This window comes from Vulpes vulpes, chromosome 3 (genome assembly GCF_048418805.1).
Source record: "Vulpes vulpes isolate BD-2025 chromosome 3, VulVul3, whole genome shotgun sequence".
In the NCBI taxonomy this organism is placed as follows: domain Eukaryota; kingdom Metazoa; phylum Chordata; class Mammalia; order Carnivora; family Canidae; genus Vulpes; species Vulpes vulpes.
This window is the reverse complement of record NC_132782.1, coordinates 81,937,953-81,961,914: the sequence shown is the minus strand read 5'-3', so window position 1 is coordinate 81,961,914 and position 23,962 is coordinate 81,937,953. Positions and strand designations below refer to the sequence as shown.

The window sequence follows — 23,962 nt, the reverse complement described above, 5'->3', positions numbered from 1 at the left end:
ACTATTGCTTCCTTGGTCACTGATTTGTTCTTCACAGCAGCTCTCAGGGTGTGGGCAGCCTTCCTCTTCTCATTTGATGGATGAGGAAACAGAAGAGGGAGAAGGGAGACCTCCAAGCTTTCTAAGTCCCAGGGGCGGAGCCATTCTCTGTGCGCCTCCCGTGTCCTCGTGTCCTCTCAGGAAGAGGCACAGGTGGGTGTGTATGGGAGGTGGATAGGTGCTGGGGTGGGAGCAGCACACCACACTGGCCTGGGGCTCTGTCCCTAGCCCCACGGTGATTACAGGCTGCACGAGGAGGCTGCCGGGGAAGGTGACTCCAAAGCGGCATCAATCACCAATGAATTAGTGGGCCATCCATCAATATTAGGGAAGGGATTGCTTTTTAATGGGGCCAAAGAATGTGTGTTCCTGTGACTAGTGGGAATATTTGTCAAATGCCCGAGAACCTGGTAAATAAGCTCAAATGAACCAGTGTTTGTAGAAATGGATATTAATGACTGGATTTTATAACAGAGCAAGGATCCTTGGTGTTTGTGGAGCAGCTTATGGGCATTGGCTGGAGATGGGGGAGCCCCATACATCTTTAGCCCACAGTACTCTCAGAACGACTCCTTATTTTACAGGCCAGTAGCTAAGGCTTGTTCAAGTCTGGATTGTGAGGTTCCAGAGTGGCTGTGGCCTCCACTGGCTAGGCTGCTGCTAAGGGGTGGGAGTGGGGGCTGGTAACTTGAGAGCTAGCTTCCTGGGAGACTCCAGTGCAAGGTCCACCTGGAGTGAGGGCTTGGGTGGGGGAAAGGGCCCTGCCTGGACACTTAGTGGGTCCCTCCCAGAGAGACATGTGTCCTTGATGCCAGGGGACTGACATCAAGGGCCTGGCCAAATGCCATCTCTTCTTGCCTGAGGCTGCCCTCATCTGATAATACCCTCCTATGTGCAGTGAGGGCCTGGGAGCTTCTGGAGGAGGAGACTCCGCCAGGGGGAGGAGGCTTGGGAGGGGAGGGGTGCCAGGAGATAGGGGCTTTAGAAGTTCCCTGAGAGAATGGGGCTCTGCAAGGAAGAGGGAGGGGGCTCAGGTAGGAGGTGGGGCTCTGGGAGGGGAAGGGGGCAGTTTCCAAGAATACAGCATAGAAGGCTGGCCCTCTTCTGGCCCAGGCACCCCTCCTGTTCCCTAACCTTGCCCACCTGCCCACAACCTCTTCATAGCTGGAGTCTCCCAATTTAGCAGGATTTATAGGTTGCATTAAGGTCCTTGAGCTCTCCTCTTCCCACTCCCTAACTTGATCCTACCCTTGGGGATATCATTTCCTCTGTCCACATCCACGGCTCATCAAACCTGGTTTCACTGCCAGCTGGAAGCCTCCTTTCTGTCTGCCTTCCATCCTTTTATCCCTCTCTGCAGGGACCCCCCCCCCCCAACCTGGTCACCAGGCCAGCTGGAGATGAACACCAAGTCTCTGTGCCCCAGGGGCCCTGCCTGGCAGCCCCCCTGAGGACCCTGGATCCAGTCTCAGCTTTGGCCCTGCCTGCAGCCAGTGAATGTCTCTGAGCCTGTGTCTCCCTGGGTGCTACAGCAATGGTGAGCCATGTCTCAGCTGCCTCTTGGGGGAGCCCAGGAGGCCTGGATGGACAAAGGTGTGGTTTGGAAGCATTGCTGGGTCCAGGCTGTTGTCCCAATGTGGCTTCAGGCCCCACTGCACTGGGCATTTCTGATTTTTCAGCTTGCTGACAGTGCCAGTCTGATGGGTGGGCCCTGCTACCCATTTTGACTCCCTCAGCAGTCAGCCCACTAGTTTCAAAACACTCAGGGAAGATGCTAAACGGAATCTTGGGGATCACCAGCTTTCTTGGAGCTGCACAAAGAATGACTTTGTTCTGCTTCTTTACCTCCTGCTCCATGTGTTAGACCTGTCCTGTCTCCCCTGGACTTTCGAGGGAAGTCCCTAAAAAGATCCTTACTGACTGATCAGTACACTAAGCCCTGACAAACTCGTACTCAGCCCTCAAGGCCCATTCAAATATCCTTTCTCAGAATCTTTCCTCTGAGCTCCTGAAACACTTGGCCCCCTCACCATGATTCTAATCTGTTTTATGATGGAGTGGTCGTAAACATGCTTGTTTCTCTTCTGAGATGGGAGTAGGGGGTGAGGGGTGGTCTTTGAGGAGGTGACTCCAGTCTGGCTCTGGTTCTCCAACATTGCCCAACGCAGTGCCTAGGACACTTATGTGTCCCTCCCTGTCACTGGTTCTGAACTGGACAGGTAAAACTGAAGCTTCCAGGCATGGCTGCTGGAGGGACTCCTCTGCTGAAACCACAGGCAGCCTCCCTAGTAATGGTAATAAGGGCCCATTGTGCTCTCGTGGCTGGCAGAGTCCAGGAAGCTCAATAGAGCCCTTTTAGAGAAGGGCAAACTGAGACCTTGACTTGTCATAGAGGTTTCTATGCTTCTCTCCTCCCCACCCCTGCCTGGACTGGATATTTCTGGAAGACATGGACTGTCTCCTCGGCGTCTGTGAATCTGAGCTTAGTTCAGAGTTTGTCGTAGAGCAGGCGTTCAAGACAGCTTATAGGCTGAATAAACTAATAAATGAATGAAGTTCGTGGGGCCTTGCGAGGGCTCTACCCCAACTGGATCAGTGCCTGGCCCCTCGCCGCCCCGCCCCGGCTCCTCCCCGGCTGCGGCCCCGCCTCGCCCTGGGCCCGCTCACCCTTGCTCCTCCATCATCTCTTGCAACTCCATGCACTTGAGCTCCACGCGCCGCTTGCGCTCGTGGTCCAGGATCTCGCGGTGCGCGCGCTTCACCAGGCCCGGCTCGGCGGCGCGCAGTTCCTCCTCTGCCCGCGGCCAGGCCCCGGAGGAGGCGCCCGGCTGCGGGAAGCCATTCGCCGCGTCCGGTGGGGACGGCATGCTCGCCGCCCCGTTGTTCACCGTGGAGGACATGGCGGCTGGCCCCGGAGCCGCCGGCCTCGGCCCTGCGAGACAGACACAGATACCGCCGGATGGTCACCTCTCGGCCACCTGCTAAGCTCCTCTGCGCGGGTTAATCCGGGAGATTTAAAGGCCCACTCATGGCTCTAATCCGCTTCCCCTCATGCTGCAGAGGGGGGCGGACGTCAGGTTAGCACCTTTGGGTCACACCTCAGGGCATGAGGGGGGGATTAGACACCAGGCTTTCCTGTCTGCAAAGTGGGTGGATGCAGGCTGGACTAGAGGGCCTCCTAGGGCCCTGGCCTTGGAATGGTCATCTCCAGGGACCTAGTAACCACCTAGGGCAACCCTTTCTCCCTTGTCACAGTTCCTGGGCACCTGCTTGCAACTTCCCATGCAACCACATCAGTCTCTGGGAAAATTTGTTAGTTGGTTTTTTAAATTTGTTGTCTTATTTAAGTAATCTCTACACCGAAGGTGGGGCTTGAACTCACAGCTCTTGAGATGAAGACTCCTGTGATTTTCCAGCCGAGCTAGCCAGGTGCCCCAGGTAAAATTCATTATTTTTGTTTTTCCTCCAGCCTCACTTAAACTTCCACCTCCCTCTGGACACACACTGTCCTGATGGCCTATGGGGTCACAAGCTACATGTGCTCCCACCTCCCAATCTGCTCCCAGGGCAGCCCTGCGGAAATGGGAAGATGGAGTCCACTACGCAGGCGGTTTGATCTGGCCAACTTCTCCAAAGCCAGCCTTCCAAGTGTGGGCCAGGTCCAGATGGAAGCCCATAGATCTGTTCCCTCCTTTGTTCTAGAAACACTGCTCCTAAAGATGTGACCAAAATGGCAGTGACATTAGCTTTCCAGACAGCCACATCCTCCGGCAGGCTCAGGGTGATGCGAGTCAGCATGGCTTGAAAGGTCAGAGACCCTGGCTCCACACCAGGCTCAGAGTAGAGTATGCACACGCACAGGTGCAATGCACACTCATGTGCACAGACCAAGGACCTAGCTTGACAGAGGGGAGGTACCTCCAGCTATTTCCATTTCCTTTCTCCAAGGCGCCAGCTAGTTGCTAAGCAACACGGAGGCCTCCTTCCCAGGGAGTAGGATGAGAGAGAGGAGAGTGGAGGGAGGTGGGAAGAGCATGTCTGGACATCCTGGATGGGGCCTTTCCTGCAACACAACCCCCAAATCACACTCTCCTCACTGGGTGATGGGGGGGTGGGGGTGTTCAGAGCCACAAAACCCAGGAAGGCAGGGAAGGGGATAGAGTGACAGGCAGTGACGATGATGAGAACATAAAGTCTTTTCTCATGTCCATCCCACTAAACCCCAAGCCCCTGGATTCTACGATGTGCTCCTCTACTCCTTGCTGTGAGACCCCTGAGGATGTCACTGACCCTCTCAGAGCCTCTGGTGCCTACCTGTGCCTGTGAGCATCATCCTGACTCTTTAGGAGAGGGAGGTTCTTGGGGTGGCATTACAGACCAAACTGTTCGTTCAAACCTCTTTCTCATCCCTAAGCCCTGCCAGCTTCTTGCCTCTGTCCTAGCCCAGCCCTGCACCCCAGTTCCACCAGGGCCTCTCCTGGGGTGACCCACAAGCATCACACACTCACCAAGCTCCACAGAGAGCTCTGGGAGCCTTGCTTTCTACCTGCTTTGGTCTTAGTGCTTGGCTTAGGGGTGACTCTCCTGGCTGTTGGTCACCTGCACCAGGGACATGTGTGGAGTTGGAGACCCCTGTTGCCTTGGCCTACCACAGCTCACCTGTCACTAAATGTGGCCCCCCATCCCCTCTTCTCCACATCACTTCCATTTATCCACTTTACCCCCTCCTGTCACCAGCAAAACCCAAGCCCCTCACTCTGATCTGCTCCCTCTGCATCCTGCTCCCTCGCCCACAACACCAACACCCAACCCTCCCATCGCCATCAGCAACCTGACAGATCAGTCCAGGAGCAAATTAGACTATGTCATGCCCTGATTAATAGCTTCTAGTGGCTTTCCGTTGCTTAAAAGTCATGGCATAGCCTGCCTCCTGGTCTAGTGGTAACCACCCTCCCCACTCACAGGGCCACACAGATTCTCCAACTCTTTTGTGTCCAGGCTTTTCCACTTGGTGGTGCTCTCTTTCCCTGGGACACTCTTCTCCTGACTCCTTTGTGCCCTCGGAGTCCCTGCTCAGAGGCATCACCATCTTCTCGAAGGCTCCCTTTACCCCTCTAGCTGGTGCCACCCTGCCAGAGCTCTTGCCACTCACTGTTGTCACAGCGGGCTCACAGGTCTGGCCCCCTCTACACTGAGGGCAGCTTAGCTTTCAAGTCCTAGTGCCAGCAAAGTGCCTGAGTGAGCAGGTGAAGCTCGAAGCACATGGGTGGAACAAATAGAAGATAATTATAAGGGGAGGTGGGATAGAGGAATACCTGGCACAGTCCTTAATACAGCGTGCAAGACCCCTTCACATTTTGCCTTATGCTATCTCACAACTTCATCCCTTGCTACGCCTCATCCTGCAGCCAACATCTAGCCCCTTGGCTTTGGTCATCTGTCTCCAGACATGTGCTCTCACTCCTTTGGGCCCTGCCCATAGGTTCCCCTGTGCTGGAATTCCATTTCCTCTCTTGTCCCCCTGGGGAGCTTCTGCTCATCCTTCAGGGCCCAGCCCAAATGTCACCTCCTCTGGGAAGCTATCCCAGCTTCTCAGGAAGGATGAGCCATTATCTATTTGTGCTCCAGCTTTTGTCCTCACCTCTGTAGATACTGAAGTTTAACTTGTTTGCATCTGATTCTCCTTCTGAGCTGTGAGCCCTTTGCGAGGAGGGATCCCTTCTTTCTGGCTCCCCAGAGCCTATCCAGCACCTGGCGATGGAAGAGGCATGCTAAGTGTATGGGGAGAAAGTGCTTAGGCCCCAAGGGAGCCCATGGAGCCAGGTTCTGAGCCATGCTGCTCTGCATGCTTTCCCTCTGACCTGGGCGAGGCTTCCTGGCTTGGAAGTTGGCCTGAGCTCCTTGAGGGTGGGGGAGGGGAAGCTAGTGGGAGCAGTTTTGAACACACTCAGATCTCCAGACCCCAAGCAGTTCTTCCCCCAGCACTAGGAGAACGCCTGGCTAAGATTGCTTGCCGGCTGAGTGCAATCTTCAGGAATGGCTCTTAGAAGGAAAAGAGAGGGGCATATGGGCAATGGGGCTGGGTCAGCCTGGATTTTCACTGAGATAGTTGGTGGATTCTACCAACTTCACCTGATGTGTTAGAGGCTGCCACCAGGCAAGAATCAGAAGCAGGTTATTGAAGAATGACCCCTGAACCCTGAGAGGAGGGGCCTGGCCCCTAAGAACAGTCATTGCACATGGAGCCCATTTCCTTCCAAGCTGCTGGTGCTGGGCCAGCAGACCAGGGATCTATCTACCTTACTGCAGGCAGGAGATCTCTCTGAGAGGCACCTGACATTATCTTTTATGGAATACTTGTGAAATTGTGTAAGGAGACAGAGACACTGCAGTTATTGGAATGAATAGTCTGCACTGTAGTAATTGGTGGATAGATTGACCTGTACTCAAAGGGAGCTGATAAATGAGTTGATGTCACAGTAGATGAAGTTATTTAGTGGAGGACCACAAGGCTTGGTCCTCACCCATGTCTGATCTGGATGTTCACCACTGACTGGATAGAACACTGATAATCTGATGATCAGATTCATGAAGGGCAGCGCCTGGGAAGCCTTTTAAATAGACTCGATTTTAAAAGGACTCAGTAGGCTGGAAAGATGGAAAGAATAGAAGAAAGTAAAACAGGACAGAGACAAATCCCTCACTCTGAAGCCAGATCCTGAGCTAACTTTTTTTTTTTGAAGATTATATTTATTTATTCACGAGACATACACAGAGAGAGAAAGGCAGAGACACAGGCAGTGGGAGAAGCAGGTTCCCTGCAAAGGAGCCCGATGTGGGACTCAATCCCAGGACCCCGGGATCCAAAGGCAGACACTCAACCACAGACACTCAGCCACCCAGGTGCCCCAAGTTAACTTTCTAAAATTGGAATGGGGTAGACATGATTTAGAAGCAGCATATTTATGAAGGATTTAGGGGTTTTCAATGGCCACAAACCCGATTTGAAGTCAGTATCATATTGTGGCTGCCAAAAGTGCATGTTATCTTAGGCTGCATCAATAAAGACATTATGTCTAGAATGGGGAGGTGATAAGAATATACAGGTGGTCAGAATCCCTATCTTCAAATATGTGAAGGATTGTAGAGGATTTAGGTCAAACCTGGCTGAATCTATGGGGAAGCTTGTTAGAATTAGATAGGATTGGGACACCTGGGTGGCTCAGTCACTTGGGCGTCTGACTCTTAATTTCCACTCAGGTCGTGATCTCAGGGTCATGAGATTAAGCCTTGGGACAGGTTTTGTGCTGAGTGTGGAGCCTGCTTAAGATTCTCTCTCTCAAAAAAAAAAAAAAAAAAAGATTCTCTCTCTCCCTCTGCCCCTGTCCCCTGCATGTATGCCTGTGCTCTCTCTCTCTCACAAAAAAAAAAAAAAAAAAAAAAAAAAAAAAAAAAGGTAGGGTTGCCATATTTGACAAAAATACTAGGATGCACAGTTGAATCAAATTTGAATTTCATGAATTTCATATTTGGGGCATACTTAGGCAAAAAAATAATCATTGTTTATCTGAAACTGAAACTTAACTGGGTGTCTTGAATCTTAACATCTTGACATCAATCCTACCTGGGACCCACCCCAGACCTACCAAACTTGAATGTCTGGGGGATTGTTGATGTTTCCTGAGTGATTCTAATACAGACTCTCTCTGGACCAGCCATTGGGAGCTGGTGTCTGGAGCAGCAGATCTCTGATTTTTTAGGCATCAGAGTCACCCAGAGGGTTTGTTAAAATGCAGTTTCATTTTCTGATTCAGTAGATCTGGGGTAGTGTCTGAGAATTTGCATTTGCAACAAGTTCTCAAGTGCCCTTGATGCTGCCAGTCCTGGATCACACTGAGAAGAGGAAGGACCTCCTCAATCTGGGCTGTTCCAGAAGAAAGCCAGGACTCTTGCAGGGAAGTCATCTAGAGTAGATTTCAGCTGAGTCCAAGACAGTATTTTTTTTTTTTCTTAGCAATCAAACCTTTAAGAAAAAAACTAAGCAGTTCAGTTCCTTGCAGGATAGGTGAGTTCCCCATCACAGGAATGTTCAGAACAGGAGGTAGACATTCTATTCACTCAACAAATACCCACGCAGCATCTACTCTGGGTCCTACACTATGAAAAGCTGAGCATTGGAGATGCACACGACCCTAGCCTGGCCATCTGGGAGCTCATGGGCTGGCCTGGAAGACCAGATGGATGGTACAGCCGTTTACTGGGATGGGGAACATGGAGGGTAAAGTGGGGGTACACTGAGAACAAAGAGTTTGTGGGGATCAAGCAGACAGTTGTGGGGCCAGAGCCATAACTCTCACCCTGACCCTAACTTGTTAAGGTCCCTGGGGACATTTACATTTAGTCTCTTTGGAGGTGGAGCAGCAAATGGGGAAGTTTTTTTCTCTACTGCTGATTGGCTGTGAGACCCTGAGAAAGCCACTCCCCTTCTCTGGATCCTGGTATCTCCACCAGACAATGAGGATGCTGGACTTGAAGATCCCATGAATCCTTTTCTCCTCTGCAAATCTAGGTAATACTAACTCATAGGTATACTGCAAGTCTTCAGCCTAGCCTTTTCCTGCTGAGGGTGTCAGTGGCGGGAGCCACACCATCAACCCCCAGAGCTCAGCCCTAAGGCTGTCCCCAGCATCAGGTCAAGTCCCAAGGGCAAGCCCAGATGCTGGGCCAGCCACATCCATGTGCACATTACATCCTGGAACTCTAAGAGAACACCAGCTGCCAGGGGAGCATCTCCTCTTCTGCTGGCGAGGAAGTGGTTCAAGGGCCAGAGCCCTAACCTCCAAGCCTTACGGCTGAGTCCCTGGGCTGACCTCCTTCCCTCAGACCCAATCCAGGCTCCCCTGAGCAGGCTTGGCTGAGAACAGGATGGAACACAGTATGGCTGCTGGGACTTTCAAGTCCGGCTTTGCTGGTAGAGATTAACTGAGGGCGAAGCAGCCCATCCATACAGCAGTGTACAGTTGGCTGACAGTCACAGAGGCCTCACAGCTAATGAACTGATCACTCACCCTGAGGCTCAGAAGGGTAGGATGCTCAGGTCAGTAGCAACCTGGCCAGATCTGGGAGAGGGGGCACTGAACCACATATGCATCTGAGTGGGAACGCTGGCCCTGCCGTGGAGAACCCCAGTTTGATGGGGAGACAGGGAGGCTCTGGGGGGAACTCATGAGCTGAGTGACCTTGTTCAATTGACTAAAACTCTATGCCTCAGTTTCCTTGCCTGTAAGGTAGAACTAATAATAGCATCCTCCCTCCAGGTTCGTTGTATAGGACCAACCCCTGGGAAATCCCTCACAGAGCCTGGCATTTTGATGAGTGTCTCATCGGTGGTCCTGGGGGTCACCCTCGTTGCTTTGTCAGTGGCACTGTCCTCTTCAGGACATAGCGGGTATGAGGAATCCCTACACGTGCAGGTGAAGATGCCTAGGAAGCCTCAGAGCAGGGGTCTGGCACTTGGGAGGCTGTGATCTGGGCCTGATGTAGGAGTTGTCATTACATTGGGAATACTAAAACCCAAGAGTGAACCAGGTGGTTGATTGTGGAGGGAGGTGAGGCAGAGGCTGGCCAGGGCAGTGGGTGGGCACCACTCCAAGGAGCTTGCTGGACTGACTTTGCCTACTTTCCCTTTCCTCCCTGCTGGCCACTTCTCCCCCTCCCCATCTTCTAAGCCTCCAGCACTGGGGCACCCCCAAGGTGGGTACCCAGGGGCCCCCTTGGTTCCCCTAGAGAGCAGCACCCTTCCCCTGGGGGCTCCTTTACCTGCCCCTGCCCTTGAGAGACCACCTCCCCAGATACAGTGCTGGTACTCAGGGCCACCACCCCCTCAAGGTACAGATTTCCACAGCTTCAAGCAAGCCCTGGATCCCTGGTCACCCACAATTCAATTACCATCTTGCCACTAAGGTCCTCCTGCTGTTTCCCATTGGCCCAGGACAGAGATGGAGGTGGGGCATGGGTAGACAAGGATCACTGGATTCAGAGCCAGAAGACCTGAGTTTGAATTCTAACTCTACCATTTGTGTCTGGGCAGCCAGGGGGAAGTCAGTAAACCTACCCAAGGCTCATTTTTTCTCATCTGTAAAATGGAGACAATACCCCCTACTTCCTAGTGTGATGGAATGGTTGTTCTTTCAGTGGCAAGCTTGTTATCAAGACAGATCCTGATTACCCTCCTCACCTCACCTCATGCTGGGAGAACAAAAGAGACCAGAGGGGGTCTGTCTGTGTTTGTGAAGCTCTAGGAAGGCTTCACAAAGGCGATGGTGGTTGAATGGGCCCTTCAAAGGATGAGTCTCAGTCCTTGGTAGGAAGGGGGGATGCAGGCAGGGCATAGCACAGGCTGATGGCAAAGGCGAGGCAGGGCCCAGGGATCTAGGACAGAGGGCGAGGGTGTGTGGGATGCATGATGCGCTGAAGGTGGGGTCTGTGAACAGAGGGTGAGCCCTTCTGGAGAAGAAGCCCAGTGTGTGGACAGGGGGCGGGGCGGGGCAGGCCTCCTGAGCTTCTCGGAGAAAAAAGATTCTTTGTGGCTGTCAGAAACAGGGTGGAACTTACAAACACACAGGAAATCAGGTACTTAGATTGTGAAACTAAGTCCAGGTCTTTGTAAAAATGAGTGTGCAACCATAGTGGTTATCAGGCTGGAAAAGAAAACTCATCTCTGAGAAGTCCACAAGGTGTCCCTACCCCAACTCCCATCCCTGGCACTGAAGCCAGGCTGCATCCATCGCACTGACATGTCTCCCAGAGCAGTAGGGGACTGTCTCCTATTAACCCCACCCTTCCCTGGGGGACACTTCTCTCAACCTCCAGCCCATAAGCATGAGTATGGGCAGAGGGGCAAAGATAATCAAGTAGTGGGTGGAACAAACTGGAAGCCTTCCTGTGCAACCTGTGCAAGAGGGCAGGGCTGGGGGCTAAGGGCCACAGGATCAGGTAACAGCCCCCTCATCTCTAGGTTCAGGTCACTCATTCACGTCACAGCTGTTCAGTGAGTGGCCACTGATGCCTATAATGTAGCAAGATAAGTTCTGGGATGGGGGATGTGGCAGAGATATCAACTGAGCTGGGGTTCCTGCGGAGGAGCATAGCTGGGAGGTCTTCTTGGAGGCAAGATCTTAAAGCTTAAGGAGGAGCTGTGGGACAATGAAGGGGAGGAAAGATGTTCTGGGCAGAATGTGGGGGTGTGTGGGAAGAAGTCTTGAAGAGAAAAGAGGGAAGAGCATGGGCTTGTGCATGACTGAGCACAGAGGGCCCAGAGAGGGGGTGAGAGGGAACAGAGGAGCTAGGACCATACTCTGCAGGCGATGGGGAACCAGGAAAGGCTGTTGAACTGGGGAGGTCGTGGTCAGATTTCATTCTGGAAAGCTCTCTTGCTGCCCAGTGCCCTCACTTTTGGGGGTCCCTGCCCTCTGGAGAGAGGTCTAACCCTAAGAGATAGCCCAGTCCAGGTGCAGATCAGCAAGTGGCCAAAGAGCCAGCCCGGGTTCAAGTCACTTACTAGGTAAACTGACGTAACCTAAACTGACAACCTCTGTGCTTAGTTTCCACACCTGTAAAATGGGATTAATATAAATGCCTCCTCTGTTTAGGGAGGAAGTAATTAGCCCTTAAATTAAGGGTACACAGTAAGTTAACTGCTAGTTTTACCCATAAACAATGCCATCCAGTCTGAACCACTACAGGCATGAGTTAACCAGTAAGACATAAAGATCAGTATAAATCAGAACAGATCGAGTAGATAAGTACCATCCCAAATCAGCACCACCTTGGAAAGACTTAGCAGGCCAACAAGGTGGCTTTTCATGGATACCAAACCACTTGGACCAGAATCCCCTGGTAAGAAGACCCTGCAGCATGAGGCTGGGAAGCAAGGCATTCAGACAGGCCGGCAACGAGAGGGTTAGCAGAGTGAGTTTCCTCCCTGCCTCCTTGGAGTCTCTCCTGGGAGGTGCTGGCACTGCTATTTGTTACCCAACCCACGAGAAGAGGCTGCAGGGGGGAGGGAGAACCGCTGAAAGCCTTCCTTTTAATTATTCAGCAGCTGAGCTTCCTGCTGCCCCCGTTGGAGCCAGAGGAAGGCTCTGGCCAGAGCCCCCGGGCTGGGTCTGGCTGGGTTGGCGGAAGGGCCAGTTCCAGGAGGACAGGCAGCCTGGCCCACGAGGGTGCTGGTACCACAGCCTGGGCTGCAGCCCTCGTGGTCCAACTCCTGCCCCTCCTTCCCATCCAGTCTGGCCCCGGCAGGGCTGGCCAAGATCCTAGAGTCAGGATGGGGAGTCAGGGCAGGCAGGGAGGGAGGGCAAGCCCACTGTCTACAGAGAAAGCCGAGGCAGCTTAGCTGGCATCTGGGTCCTGAGCAACCTGTACAGACCCCCTGTGTCTCAGGCACATGGCACTCTAGAACACACTAGCCCCCGCTGTTCCCTCTGCCTGGAATGCCCTTTCCCTTCCATTTTTTCCTACAAGATGCTGCTCAAGCATCTCCTCCTCTATGAAGCCTTCCCTGACCTCGGGTGGGGGATGCACCTCTGCTGTGCTCTCAGAGACTTGCCCTCCGGCCACCACTCAGCGTTTACTTCTTTCTACTGTGACTGCTCCCTGGCCTAATGAGGGCTCTTCAAGACCAGTGGCTCCAAGGGCTCTCCAAGGGTAACATCCAACCTTATGTCTCTTTTTGCCCAGCACAGAGCTTGGCACAACGCAACCAAACTGTGAACCTTTATTGAACCATCTGTGAGACTTTGTTGAAATTCAGTCTGTGTTTGCACAGATGGGGAGCTCACTACTTGTTTTTTACCACTGCCAGAGACCTCAGCAGGAAAGGTCCTTGGTTCCTACTGTCAATATGCCCAGACTTTGCAATTGTCGGTATTTTTGCACAGGTTACATTGTCATATACTTTGCAAAACTTGGAGTTCAGTTTTGTCTTTGAATGGGCAGAAACGACTTGCCTGGCACCCAGGCTCCCACCTATCAGCCCGGGGCCTCTGTCTCTGTTCCTGTTGGGTCTGATTTAGGTTCCTAGAGCAGAGGATTTGGGAGGCAGGTCTCTATGGATAAGGAGGATTCTGTTGTCTGCTCCCCACAGAGGAACCCACAGTAAAGGCAGTACAGGCCAGATGAGACCAGCACAGGCCAGTATAGCCCAGGACAGGCCATGGACAGCCTGAAGCTGGCATTCAGACTAGATCCATCAACAGAGGACAGTGGGGGAACCCAGAGACCGATGCAGACCAGCATTATAGTCCAGTGTAATAGAGCCAAACATGCAATACCGGTCATTGAAAATAATGCAGAGTGCCTGGGTGGCTCAGTGGTTGAGCATCTGCCTTCGGCTCAAGTTGTGATCCCGGGGTACTGGGATCGAGTTCCACATCGGGCTCCCCACAGGGAGTCTGCTTCTCTCTCTGCCTATGTCTCTGTCTCTCTCTCTGTGTCTCTCATGAATAAGTAAATAAAATCTTTTTTTTTTTTTAATTTTATTTATTTATTTATTTATGATAGTCACAGATTGAGAGAGAGAGGCAGAGACACAGGCAGAGGGAGAAGCAGGCTCCATGCACCGGGAGCCCGATGTGGGATTCGATCCCGGGTTTCCAGGATCGCGCCCTGGGCCAAAGGCAGGCGCCAAGCCGCTGCGCCACCCAGGGATCCCAAGTAAATAAAATCTTAAAAAAAAAAAAAAAAAAAAGAAAGAAAGGAAGAAAGAAAATAATGCAGACCAGTTCAACCTGGGAGGCAGATCTGTATAGACCAGTGCGGATCCCAAACAGATAAGTCTGTATATTATTTTTTTTTTTTTTTTTTAATTTTTTTTAATTTTTATTTATTTATGATAGTCACACACAGAGAGAGAGAGAAAGAGAGAGAGGCAGAGACACAGGCAGAGGGAGAAGCAGGCTCCATGCACCGGGAGCCTGACGTGGGATTCGATCCCAGGTCTCCAGGATCGCGCCCTGGGCCAAAGGCAGGCGCCAAACCGCTGCGCCACCCAGGGATCCCAAGTCTGTATATTAGACTCCCTCCCCTGCACTCCAGTGGAACAGAAACCCTGTCCCACCCAGCCTACTTTGCTTCTCCCTCCCACACTTGGGAGCTGGGCTGAGGAAGGATAAATGGACCAGAATCTGTATGATTAGATCTCTTTTCCTGTTTGAGACTCAGTGTTCCCATCTGGATTAAGTATCAGGGGTCTGGGTACGGTTGGGGCCAGGGTCGGGCTGGGCTCTGAGTCTCTGGCAGTCCAAGACTTCGAAGAATCAAAGTTGGTGGTGATGTGTTGCCCCAGGGGTTCTCAGCAGGAAGGACATGTACGGGACAGAGACAAGCCCCTTCCACCCACTGGGGAGGGTGACAGGAGAAGCCAGGGCAGCTGCCTCCAAGGCCCACACAATCTCATTATGGAAAATTCGCTGTATTGACTCAGCTCTAATCAAGCAGGCTGCCCTGGGCATCCCCCCCAGGTTTCTGTTGGGCCGGGAGGAGATCAAAGAGAGAGCCGAGCTGGGGGGCTGGAGCCTCGCCTGCCATTCCCATCGATCCAGATGCGCCTCCTGTTGCTAGGCAACAGCCTCCAGTCTCTTCTGGTCCTTCTTCCCCCAGGGGCTGCAGGATTGGGCAGTAAAGGGGAAGAGAGACCCCACATTCATTCTCTAGGTCTTCCCTTACCAAACTCGAGATCTCTGTCACCAAGGCTCTCCTCTTACCGAGGAAGTGCCTCCCCACCTCATCCTGGCAACTTGACCCTCCTGCAAAAATGGACTCCTCTTCTCCCCTCACATTTGTATTCATCTCCGGAATACTGAAAATTCACACCTCCTGTGCTCCACGTTAAACACTCTCTCAGGAAGACAGGCCCAGGATTTTGGAGAAGAGAAGGGACCCACAGGAGTTCCGCAAAAAAGTCAAGGCTACCAACTTCCAGCCCAGCATTGGACTGGATGTAGGAGCCATTTAAGCTTCAGAGAGCGGCTCTGAATTCACACTCCCAGTTTTGAGTGGGTTGGCTTTTTTTTTTTCTTTTTCTAAAACGTAGGATGCATTTCATAGTAGTTTTTTTTCTTTTTTGTTTCAAGTGCTATAATTTAAAACTGTAAGTTGTGTTTTAAAACAGGCATAAAAATGTACTGTGGGCTTTGGGGGCTGTAATTGACTAAATAATGCAAATCTGATCACTTGATCACATTTAATATTTTGCATATTTTATCTACCCTTTACTGCTCATCTTTTCCTTTTTTTTCTTTTTCTTGAACCGAATATATGCATGCCACCCAGCAGTTGTTATGTGGTGACCTACTTAGATCCTGGCTTATTTAGGATTTTAAGGTCTCTCTCCCCTACTCCAAGGTCTTTACAACCCTTAGGGTTGGTGGGCATCTCCCTTTTCCCACTGGTCCCTCATCAGACCTTTTTCAACACAACTAAGGACAGGAAGACGGGCAGCCCAGGTGGCCCAGTGGTTTAGCACCGTCTTCAGCCCAGGGTGTGATCCTGGAGTCCCGGGTCGAGTCCCACATCAGGCTCCCTGTATGGAGCCTGCTTCTTCCTCTGCTTGTGTCTTTGCTTCTCTCTCTCTGTGTGTCTCTCATTAATAAATAAATAAATAAATAATCTTAAAAAAAAAAAAGAGAGAGAGAGACAGGAAGAGTATGAAGAGCCAGAACTCAGGAGTTCAGGGGCCCACCCCTGAGAGCCAGTGGGGGGACACAAAGTCCCTGTATGGCCGTCTTGGTGCCCTTGGTCCTGCCACTGCCTGCCACCTGCTCCCTTAGCTCTGCAGCATGGTGACAGCTCCTCCCTGACTCCCCTGCTCAGCCCTAGTCACACACTTCAACTCTGAGAGGCACAGCTTTCCAGGGTCCTTGACAAATGGTAGCCAATTAATGTCAATTAATCTGATTAGCCTAAATAGTTAATTAAGCAGTTAATTAACAACATCATTGACAATAACCTATGGCTCCTGAGGGATTGTGGGTGGGAGGCAGGAATGGTCGGGGAGGGGTAGGCTCTCCTTGCTCTGGAAAGGGGTGAGTCCCTTAAGGTCAGATTGTGGGGGAGGCTGCTCTCTGAGTCTCCACCTGGGGCCTCGTCTGACCCCACCCTCAACACAAGCCCTGCTCCCTGCTCCCTGGCCAGGTTTGAGAGGATCTGATTTATTCAGGAGAAGCCACACCTCAGCACCGCAGAGGAGGGCTATTGTCTGGAAAACTCTTCTGCCCTAAAATCCCGGAGAGGAGTCCCTGCCTTTGCTGCCACCATCCCCACTCCAGACCAGGCACCTTGTGCCTCGATGCTTCAAACCCTGTCAGGGCCATGGACTTCCCCAAGCTGCAAAGCAGCCCTGGAAGGGAATCATCATCTTTAAGCCCATCCTACAGATGAGGACACTGAACACCTCCCCTTGGCTAGACCCTGTGTTTGCCTTGAGGACCTGTGACAGTGACTAACACGGGGTTTCTGCCCTCAAAGAGCTCCTGGTCTGTGTTATCATCGAACGGCGCAGCCTCTTTATTCCTATCGGGTCTTATTTGGGTGATGCTGGTGACCTCATTAACCGCCCTGTGTCTCAAGGATCCCCCACACTGGCACCTGACTCCCTCATAGGATGTTGTGAGGACGGATGAGTTGGTACATGGGAAATACAGTGTACGGTGCCCAGCACTTGGGAAATGCCTAATGGGTGTTCACAGTGATTATCGAGGGAGATGGGAGGGCAGACAACCAGCCAGGACAGAGGACAAAACGGCCCAGAAGGAAGGACAGGACACTTAGCACAGGACACTTAGGGGCCCACGGAGGGAGGAGAGCTTGGAATGAGCAATTGTCCATAAGACATGGGAGCAGAGGCTGAAGTTCAGAGAAGTAGAGGAAGGGGGAAGAAGGGCATCCTGGCAAAGGCAACAGTGTGTGCTAAGTGATGAGATGTTGGTTCCCAACTCTGGCATGGACACTCACCTGGGAGCTTTAAAAATGCAGACCCCTAGGACCCACACTGACTCCATCATTATGGGTGGGTCCCAGGAATCTGCTTTTCACTGGTGGTCCGGAAACCCCAAGGCAGGTACGCTGCACCCAGAGACCATGGCTGCAGTGGTTCTGGGTGCCCGGGTGGGGAGAAGCTGAGCTGCAGTAGGAGAGGCCCCAGGCCATGTGACCCGTGTCCTGAAAATACACTGCAGGTCCCCAGTTCGCTCCATCTGTCCAAATCATGCTCGCCCTTCGGGGGTGACCTTCCCGAAACAGCTCTGGCTGTTTGCTTACCTGCTGGGAACATCTCTTGGTTCTTCCTGCGGGCCAGACTCCCTGGACACCTCCCTCTCCAGCCTGGTTCTCAGTACCTGAGCCCAGACCCCGACTCTCCAGCCACACTGCTCCCCAAGTGCCTGGTGTCCTTCCCTCTATATCTCTGCTCACGCTATTCCCTCTGCCCAAAATGCCTTCCGCCTTTCCTTCCCCTGGCAAACCTGTACTCCTCCTATTAAGTCCATCTGTGAAGCTGGCTCCAAAGTCAACTGGGCAAGCAACCTCTCCCACTGCCAGTGCCTCAGCTGTCCTTGGAATGCTCCCTCATTAACCCATATTCTGTCTCAAAACATTCACCAGTTTATGGGCCTGCTCCCTGCTAGATGTTGGGTTCCAGTGCCTAGCACAGAATTTGGGGATGACAATGGTAAGTGAGCTTTTAAGTTCAGAGGAGCTGCTGAGCAAAAGTTTGATGGATGAATGAATGAATGAATGAATGATCGTCTCTGCTTTCTGATACATGAGGAGCAGGGGACAGAAGGAGAATTTTGAGGCAGGGAAGAGAGGTGTTCTGGGGACACTAATGGATGGGTCACAAGGACCAATAAACATATGTCAGACAAGGCCAGACAGGGAGGGGGGACAGGGCTGCCTAGAGGCAGGACCTGCTGAATGTCCTAGCTTCCTCATGGGAGGAGGGGTGGCTTGGCTCCTCTGCCAGTCTTGAAGCTGGCTCCCCCAGCCTGGAGTTCTCTGATACTGAGGGCTATGCCGGCAGCTGGAGCTGGGCATAGGGGTAGGCTGCCTCTTAACTTGCCCTGCCCCTGGCCCACAGCTCTTTCTTTCTCCCACATCCACATACACCCCTCTCAAATCTCCCAGTGGCGTGTCTCCAGTACCTGACCCCTTTGTAGTCACCTCCTCCTACCCCCCCACCCGCGTGTTTGTCCTTGGTCTCTTTCCATCCTTCCCCCTGCCCCAATGCAGTCAGAGTGGGCTTCCTAAAGTACATATCTGACCATTTCATGACAATGCTCCAAAGCCTTCTTTGACTTCCCTTGCCTTCCAGATAAATCTCCAGTTCTTACAGTGGTTCTTAAGATCCTTCACGACCTGTTTGGGCCTGTCACTTCCCCCTGGGCTGCCCTCCACCCTCTACTCCCAGGCATGCCCTGTGTGCTATGGCCACATTAGATTATTCATTATAATGAGGCATTCAGTAGATCTTGACCGTGTGGTCTCATATTCAGATGACTGCCATGTCTGAGGGGAGTACACTCGATTTTATCCTTGCCTGAGTCACTTCTCATAGCACATCAGGTGGCAGATATCAATATGCCCATTTTACAGGGGAGGAAACAGACTTGATTGTGGAGGTTGGGGCCAAATGATATCAGAGCCCAGGAGACTGGCAATCGCCTGACTTCTCCTTATAAGCTTTCTTCTGAGGTCTTGTTGGATCCAGGTTCTCACCTTTTCCAGGAGATGCATGACCCTCACATGCTACTCCTCCCCCAGCAGCTTTGGCCCTTCTCTCCTCAATCCCTGGCTGATTGTCATAGGGCCCTTGGCCATCCTCTCCTAGGAAACCCACAGCAAGAAGACCTGAAAGGTGTGCTCCACTCAGGAGGGAAGGGGGGGATGTTCTCCTCTCAGCTCCCACCAGCTCCTTTGGGAAGCAGCTCCACCCATGTCCAGCCTTCAAATGGCCATTAAAAGCAAGCTTTTTGAAGAATCTTTAAAGACATCAGAGAATTCTCATGATAGAGTGAAATATAGGATGCTGGCTTCCCTCACCAGTGCGTTCTCAGTTATTTAACTCTACATATCTATGAACACATGGACAAAATCCTGGAAGAAACATCCCCCATGTTCTCAGTGGCTATCTCCAAGTGGCGGAACTACAGGTGATTTCTATTTTCTCTTCGGTTTTTCTATTTCTCAAGTCTTGGACAAGGCAGATGTGCCATTCTTGGAATCACAAGAGTTCAATGAAACTTGCTTTTACCTGTCTCCAACCTGAGGAGTTGTGGGAGATGGTGGTAGGGATGGAGTTCAGTGTGGGAAGGGTCTCAAGTCACAGGCCATACTCAAAGCTAGAAATAAAACAGGTAGGCCAAGAGCTCCCCAGTTCAGTAAAAGCTACCTGTACTTCAGGGTCCAGTTCAATGGGCCCAGACCACCTCATAGGGCTCAAAGACCCCAGCAGGATGCTAAGGGAGTTGTGGTGCTGCTTGCCAACTTCAGCTGGCACAGCAGCCTCTACAGTGGGCAAGAGGCCAGGGTGAGGGTGGCAGGAGACTGAGGCCAGGCTGAATGCTCAGGACGCAGCGCCTCAGGTGGATGGGCTGGCAGCTTTTGGCTGGGGGTAGAGGTGTCCCTGGGGGTTGGGGGCTGCTCTGGAGTTAAGGCACACATGGCCACTTGGGCAACCTGGACCCAGCCACCTGGCCAGGCCCCCTGAGACCTCCATTTCAGATGACATGGAGTCAATAAGGGATGACTGGGGATGGAGCTATCACCCTCCTGTGCTCATGACCCAGAAGAAGGTGAAGGGGCAGAAGCCAGAGGTGTTAGCAGACACTAAGCCACAGTGACAACCTAGGCTGGGCCAGCCTGGGGTCTGTAACTGTTGGTGATGTGCCCCTCCCTATCATAAGCCCCTCTGCTCACCTGGGCCTCCTGCCTTCTCACCAATCTCTGTCTCCTCTCACAGAGCAGCCCATCACCCCCCTTCCTCTCCGAACCCACTCTCACTGAGTACCCTCTTTGATCCTTCCACCTCTCTGAGCTCCCTACCCCTTCACTGGGCCCAGGGGGCGGGTGTTAGAATTGAGGAGGAACTTTCTTGCCTGACATCCCTCCCCATTCAGACTGGACTAGTCACCGGACCGACTCATTCCCTCTCCAAGGCCCCACATCCGCTCTTCAGAGCATCAGGTGCAAAATCCCTCCCTCTCTTCAAGACATTTTGAATAAGCCTCAACCACAGCACCACTGATGCTTCCCTGGATTTAGGGCCTGTGCACATGTGTCCTGGGAGCTCCTGGAGTCTGATGAACAGCTCTGGGAAGTGTGTGTGGGATACCTTCAGTGACCCTGCAGGTCACCTCCAATCCTGGGCCAGGACAGCTAAATCCTGGCTCAGCCAAAGGATCTGGGGTCTCCACGTAAGCTACTGGGCCTCTCCAAGGTCTACCTTCTAGTTAAGACCCCAAGTTTGAAAAAAAAAGACCCCAAGTTTGTAGATGGGAGGGGCGGATGAATTTTAAATCTCAGCTCCAACTAATAAAGCAAACATTGAAACACTTGGAGGTGACTTCTTAGCTTGCCAATAGAACCACAGGCTTCCCAACATACAGATTTATAGAGCAGAGAGATCTTAAAATTGTGATGCTGGCAGGGCTTTTGGGGGTCATCTAGTCAAACCCTATTGTTTTATGGCTGAGGACACTGAGGCCCAGAGACAGGTAGGGACCTGCTCAAGGTCACAGAAGGAGTCAGTTAGGGATGGGCCCAGAAAGAAGGTCCTTGGACTCCTGTCCCAGAGCCCTTCTGTTACCTGTACCACCTGCCTCCTCCCACCTCCCGCCAGCCCACAGTGCCCGCTGACCCTCACCCAGGAGAGCCTGGGGAATTGAGGACAGAATGATGTGGAAGCCACACTGGGTCTCTGCAGCAGTGGGCATGGGCTGCACTGAGACCTTGTTCTGTGACCTTGGCAAAGTCATGTCACTTCCATGCCCTGATCTGCTCCTTTGTGAAAGGGAGCAAAAACACCTTTGATACCAGGTTTTGTGAGGGTGAAATGAGGTCATGTGTGTGAAGTGACAGGTGCCCAGCAGGGGCTTGGAGTGTGTAAAGGAGTCAAGGAAGAGAGAGTGGGCTCCCCTCATCTTTCAGCAGAGCCCTTGATGGCTGCTGGGACAGGAGGAGCCTTGATTCTGCCCCCAGGGCAATGAGAAGTAGACAGAGGAAGAGAAAAGTCAGTAGAGGAGGCTGACCCCAGCAGTGCTGGCAGTGGCTATTGACTACGGTCCCATCTCAGGGAAGTAGGGGCTAACTGCTCAGAAAGGAACAGGCAGTCACTGGCTTGCTGAGGTCAGCAAGAGACTGGCTGGCAGGCAGAGGAGGTGAGAAGTGGGTACGGCAGTGAGCAGATGGGCCTGCCAGACCCAGAGTCCCCCTCTGGCAGGAGTGACAGTGGCAGGGGTGGATTGCGATGGGGGCACCCAGCTGGCCAGTTCAAAGCACGTTCCACCTCCGAAATATCCCAGTGACCTTGGGGAAGTCAGCTCCTCACTGCACCGCACACCCTCATTCATACGCCTCAGGCTCCCCACCTGGAAAGCTGGCATCATGAATCAAGAAACTGGCATTTAACTGGGACTTGCTATCAAGAGGCTGGGACAGGTCATCAGCTATACTCTTGTCCCAGGGAAGACAGCTTGGGTAGCTTCATGACCTTGGGAAAGTTACTGGTCTCATTTCTCAGCTGTGAAATAGGGACAATTATGGCTTCCTTGGGAGGCTTTTGTGAGGATTAACTGAGTCATCTGTAGTACTGTGCCTAGCATGGAGCCTGGTATGAGGCCTTCAGCCAACGTTCAGCTCCTCTGGGAAGAGAAAGATGGGCTTCAAACAATGCTGAAAAGTTTCCCACCTTTATCCAGCTCCTCCTTACAAAATTCTTACTTGCATTCAATCGACTAACACTTGCCCAGTATTTTATAGCCCCAAAGTAATCTCCCATCCATTGTCTGGATTATTTCTTTGAATGGCAAAGTAGATGCTGTTAACATGACACCTGTTCTACTGGTTGGGAAATGGGCTCAGGAAGGATCAGTGGTGTATCTGAAGTCATGTAGCTTAGATTTGAACTCATGTCTCTCAGACTTCAGAGTCCATGACGCCCTACCCACCTATCCCTTCTTAAAATCTAATCAAGTCTTTATTCACCCTTCAAGAATTCCTCCTCCACCCCTCACAGGTGAGTAGGATGGGGCATAAAGTTAAGGAACCAAAAAGCTGGTAATGTGTGGGAGCAATTTCCTAGCCAGCTTGGTCCTATTTCTGTCTGGGGAGGAATTTGGTATCTGTTGGGGCCACAACCTTCAGAAGCACAAGGAAAGTCTTCAGCCCCTGCCCTGCTCTCTGTTTAAGTTCCTGCCTCTTCTCTTGACGCAGGACAAAAGGCCAGCTCAGGCCCTCTGATGCCAGAAGTGGGTGAGTGAGTGAGGTCTGAAGGGAGTGAGAAGTCGCAGCTCAGATACAGCACAGGTATTGGAGTACCAGGCCAGACCTGGGTGCCCTTCTCTTGCTCTCTGCCAAACCCATCCCCACAATGGACCTGCTGCCAGGAGCAGGAACTGCAGGAGGCTTCAACACTGCCCTGGCAGGAGCCCTGGGAGGAAGGGGGAGGAGGAGGAGAGGCAGAGGCTGCGTCTTTTCTCTCATCTCTCATTTTTTACCAGAAATTTGCTCTGAGCTCAGGCCCACTCTGAGCTTCAGAAACTCTCCCCGGGCATTCAGGGAAGCCACAGAGATCCCCTCGAAACTCCTCATGGCTATTTTTTTCTTCTATGCCCTCCATCCTCTTCCCAGTGTGAGAGTAAATGCCATCCTGTGTGAGACCCAGTTCTCATTGCCAGTTCCTGCCTCCCTAGGGGCATTTGGACAGCTGGGAAAGGGGCCAGGCCATCCCCTGTGCTGCCACCTCCTGCTGGACAGAAGCCCAGCATTCAGGTGGGGGCTTGCTCCCCCCACCCCTGCCAGTGACCAGCATCTCCACGGGGTCCCTGCATTGGTCTCTCCCTTCCCTAGGGAGCAGGTCCTTCTCCTCAGTTGGGGGAGGGCAACTGGACTGCAGCTGGGGGCCTCCCTAGCCTCTCATGGGCCAGGCCATGGTCATTTATGCCCAGGGGAATCCTGCCCATGACCCCGTAGGGTTCCCACTTTCTCTATTCCTCTCAGTGAAATGAACAATGTTCCTTATCTCTGTTTCCCAGTGCCTCACACCCTCTATCAAACACTCTTGCAGTCCCCCAACGTATCCCCTGCTCCAGGGCCTGCGGACTCTGAGCCCCCCGTCCGACTGTGGAGGCCCAAGGTTCAACCCAGCCCCAGCCCCTCTGGGAAATGCCCCCGCCCCACTAGGGGCTCTCACCTCCCCGCTGACCGCCTCGCTCCGCCGGGTGCTGAAGCCAGGCCCTCCGGCGCCGCTGGTCCCGGCTGCTTCTTCCGCTTGGCTCGGCAGGGCAGCCCCGCGGCCCCCACGGCCCCGCGCCCTCCGTCTCCCCGCGGACGCCGCCGCCGCCGATTGCTGAAATGCTGGACAGCGCACCACCATGGAGGCGGCCTCCCCGTCCGCCCGCCGGCCAGAGCGGCCCGGCCCCCACAGCGCCCCCAGCAGGCCCGGAGGGCCCCCCGCCGCGGAGGCAAGGAACTGGGCGTCGGGCAAGGACTCCACCCCAGCGACATCAGTTCCACTCCCTGCGGGTGGGAGCACTCCAGCCCCCGGAAGCGCCTGGGGCCAGGGAATTATTAATTTGGAACTGGAAGCAGAACTCGCTATCCTGAGTTCTCTCCAGGGCACTGCGCAGCTGGTGTCTAACAGGTCCTG

The 23,962-nt window shown here is 52.9% G+C and overlaps 1 protein-coding gene across 4 annotated transcripts in view; it reads right to left on the bottom strand.

The window, feature by feature from the left end:
• Window positions 1–23,697, bottom strand: part of SRRM3 (serine/arginine repetitive matrix 3) — a 55,113-nt gene extending 31,416 nt beyond the window's left edge. For all 4 annotated transcript variants that reach the window (XM_072752917.1, XM_072752916.1, XM_072752918.1 and 1 more), the window contains exons 1-2: window positions 23,507–23,697; window positions 2,707–2,971 (exon numbers count right to left, since the gene is read on the bottom strand). In XM_072752917.1, the coding sequence (XP_072609018.1) occupies window positions 2,707–2,939 (233 nt within the window). In that variant the 5' untranslated portion in view covers window positions 2,940–2,971; window positions 23,507–23,697. The remainder of the gene's footprint in view (window positions 1–2,706; window positions 2,972–23,506) is intronic.
• Between the last annotated feature and the right edge of the window lie 265 nt (window positions 23,698–23,962).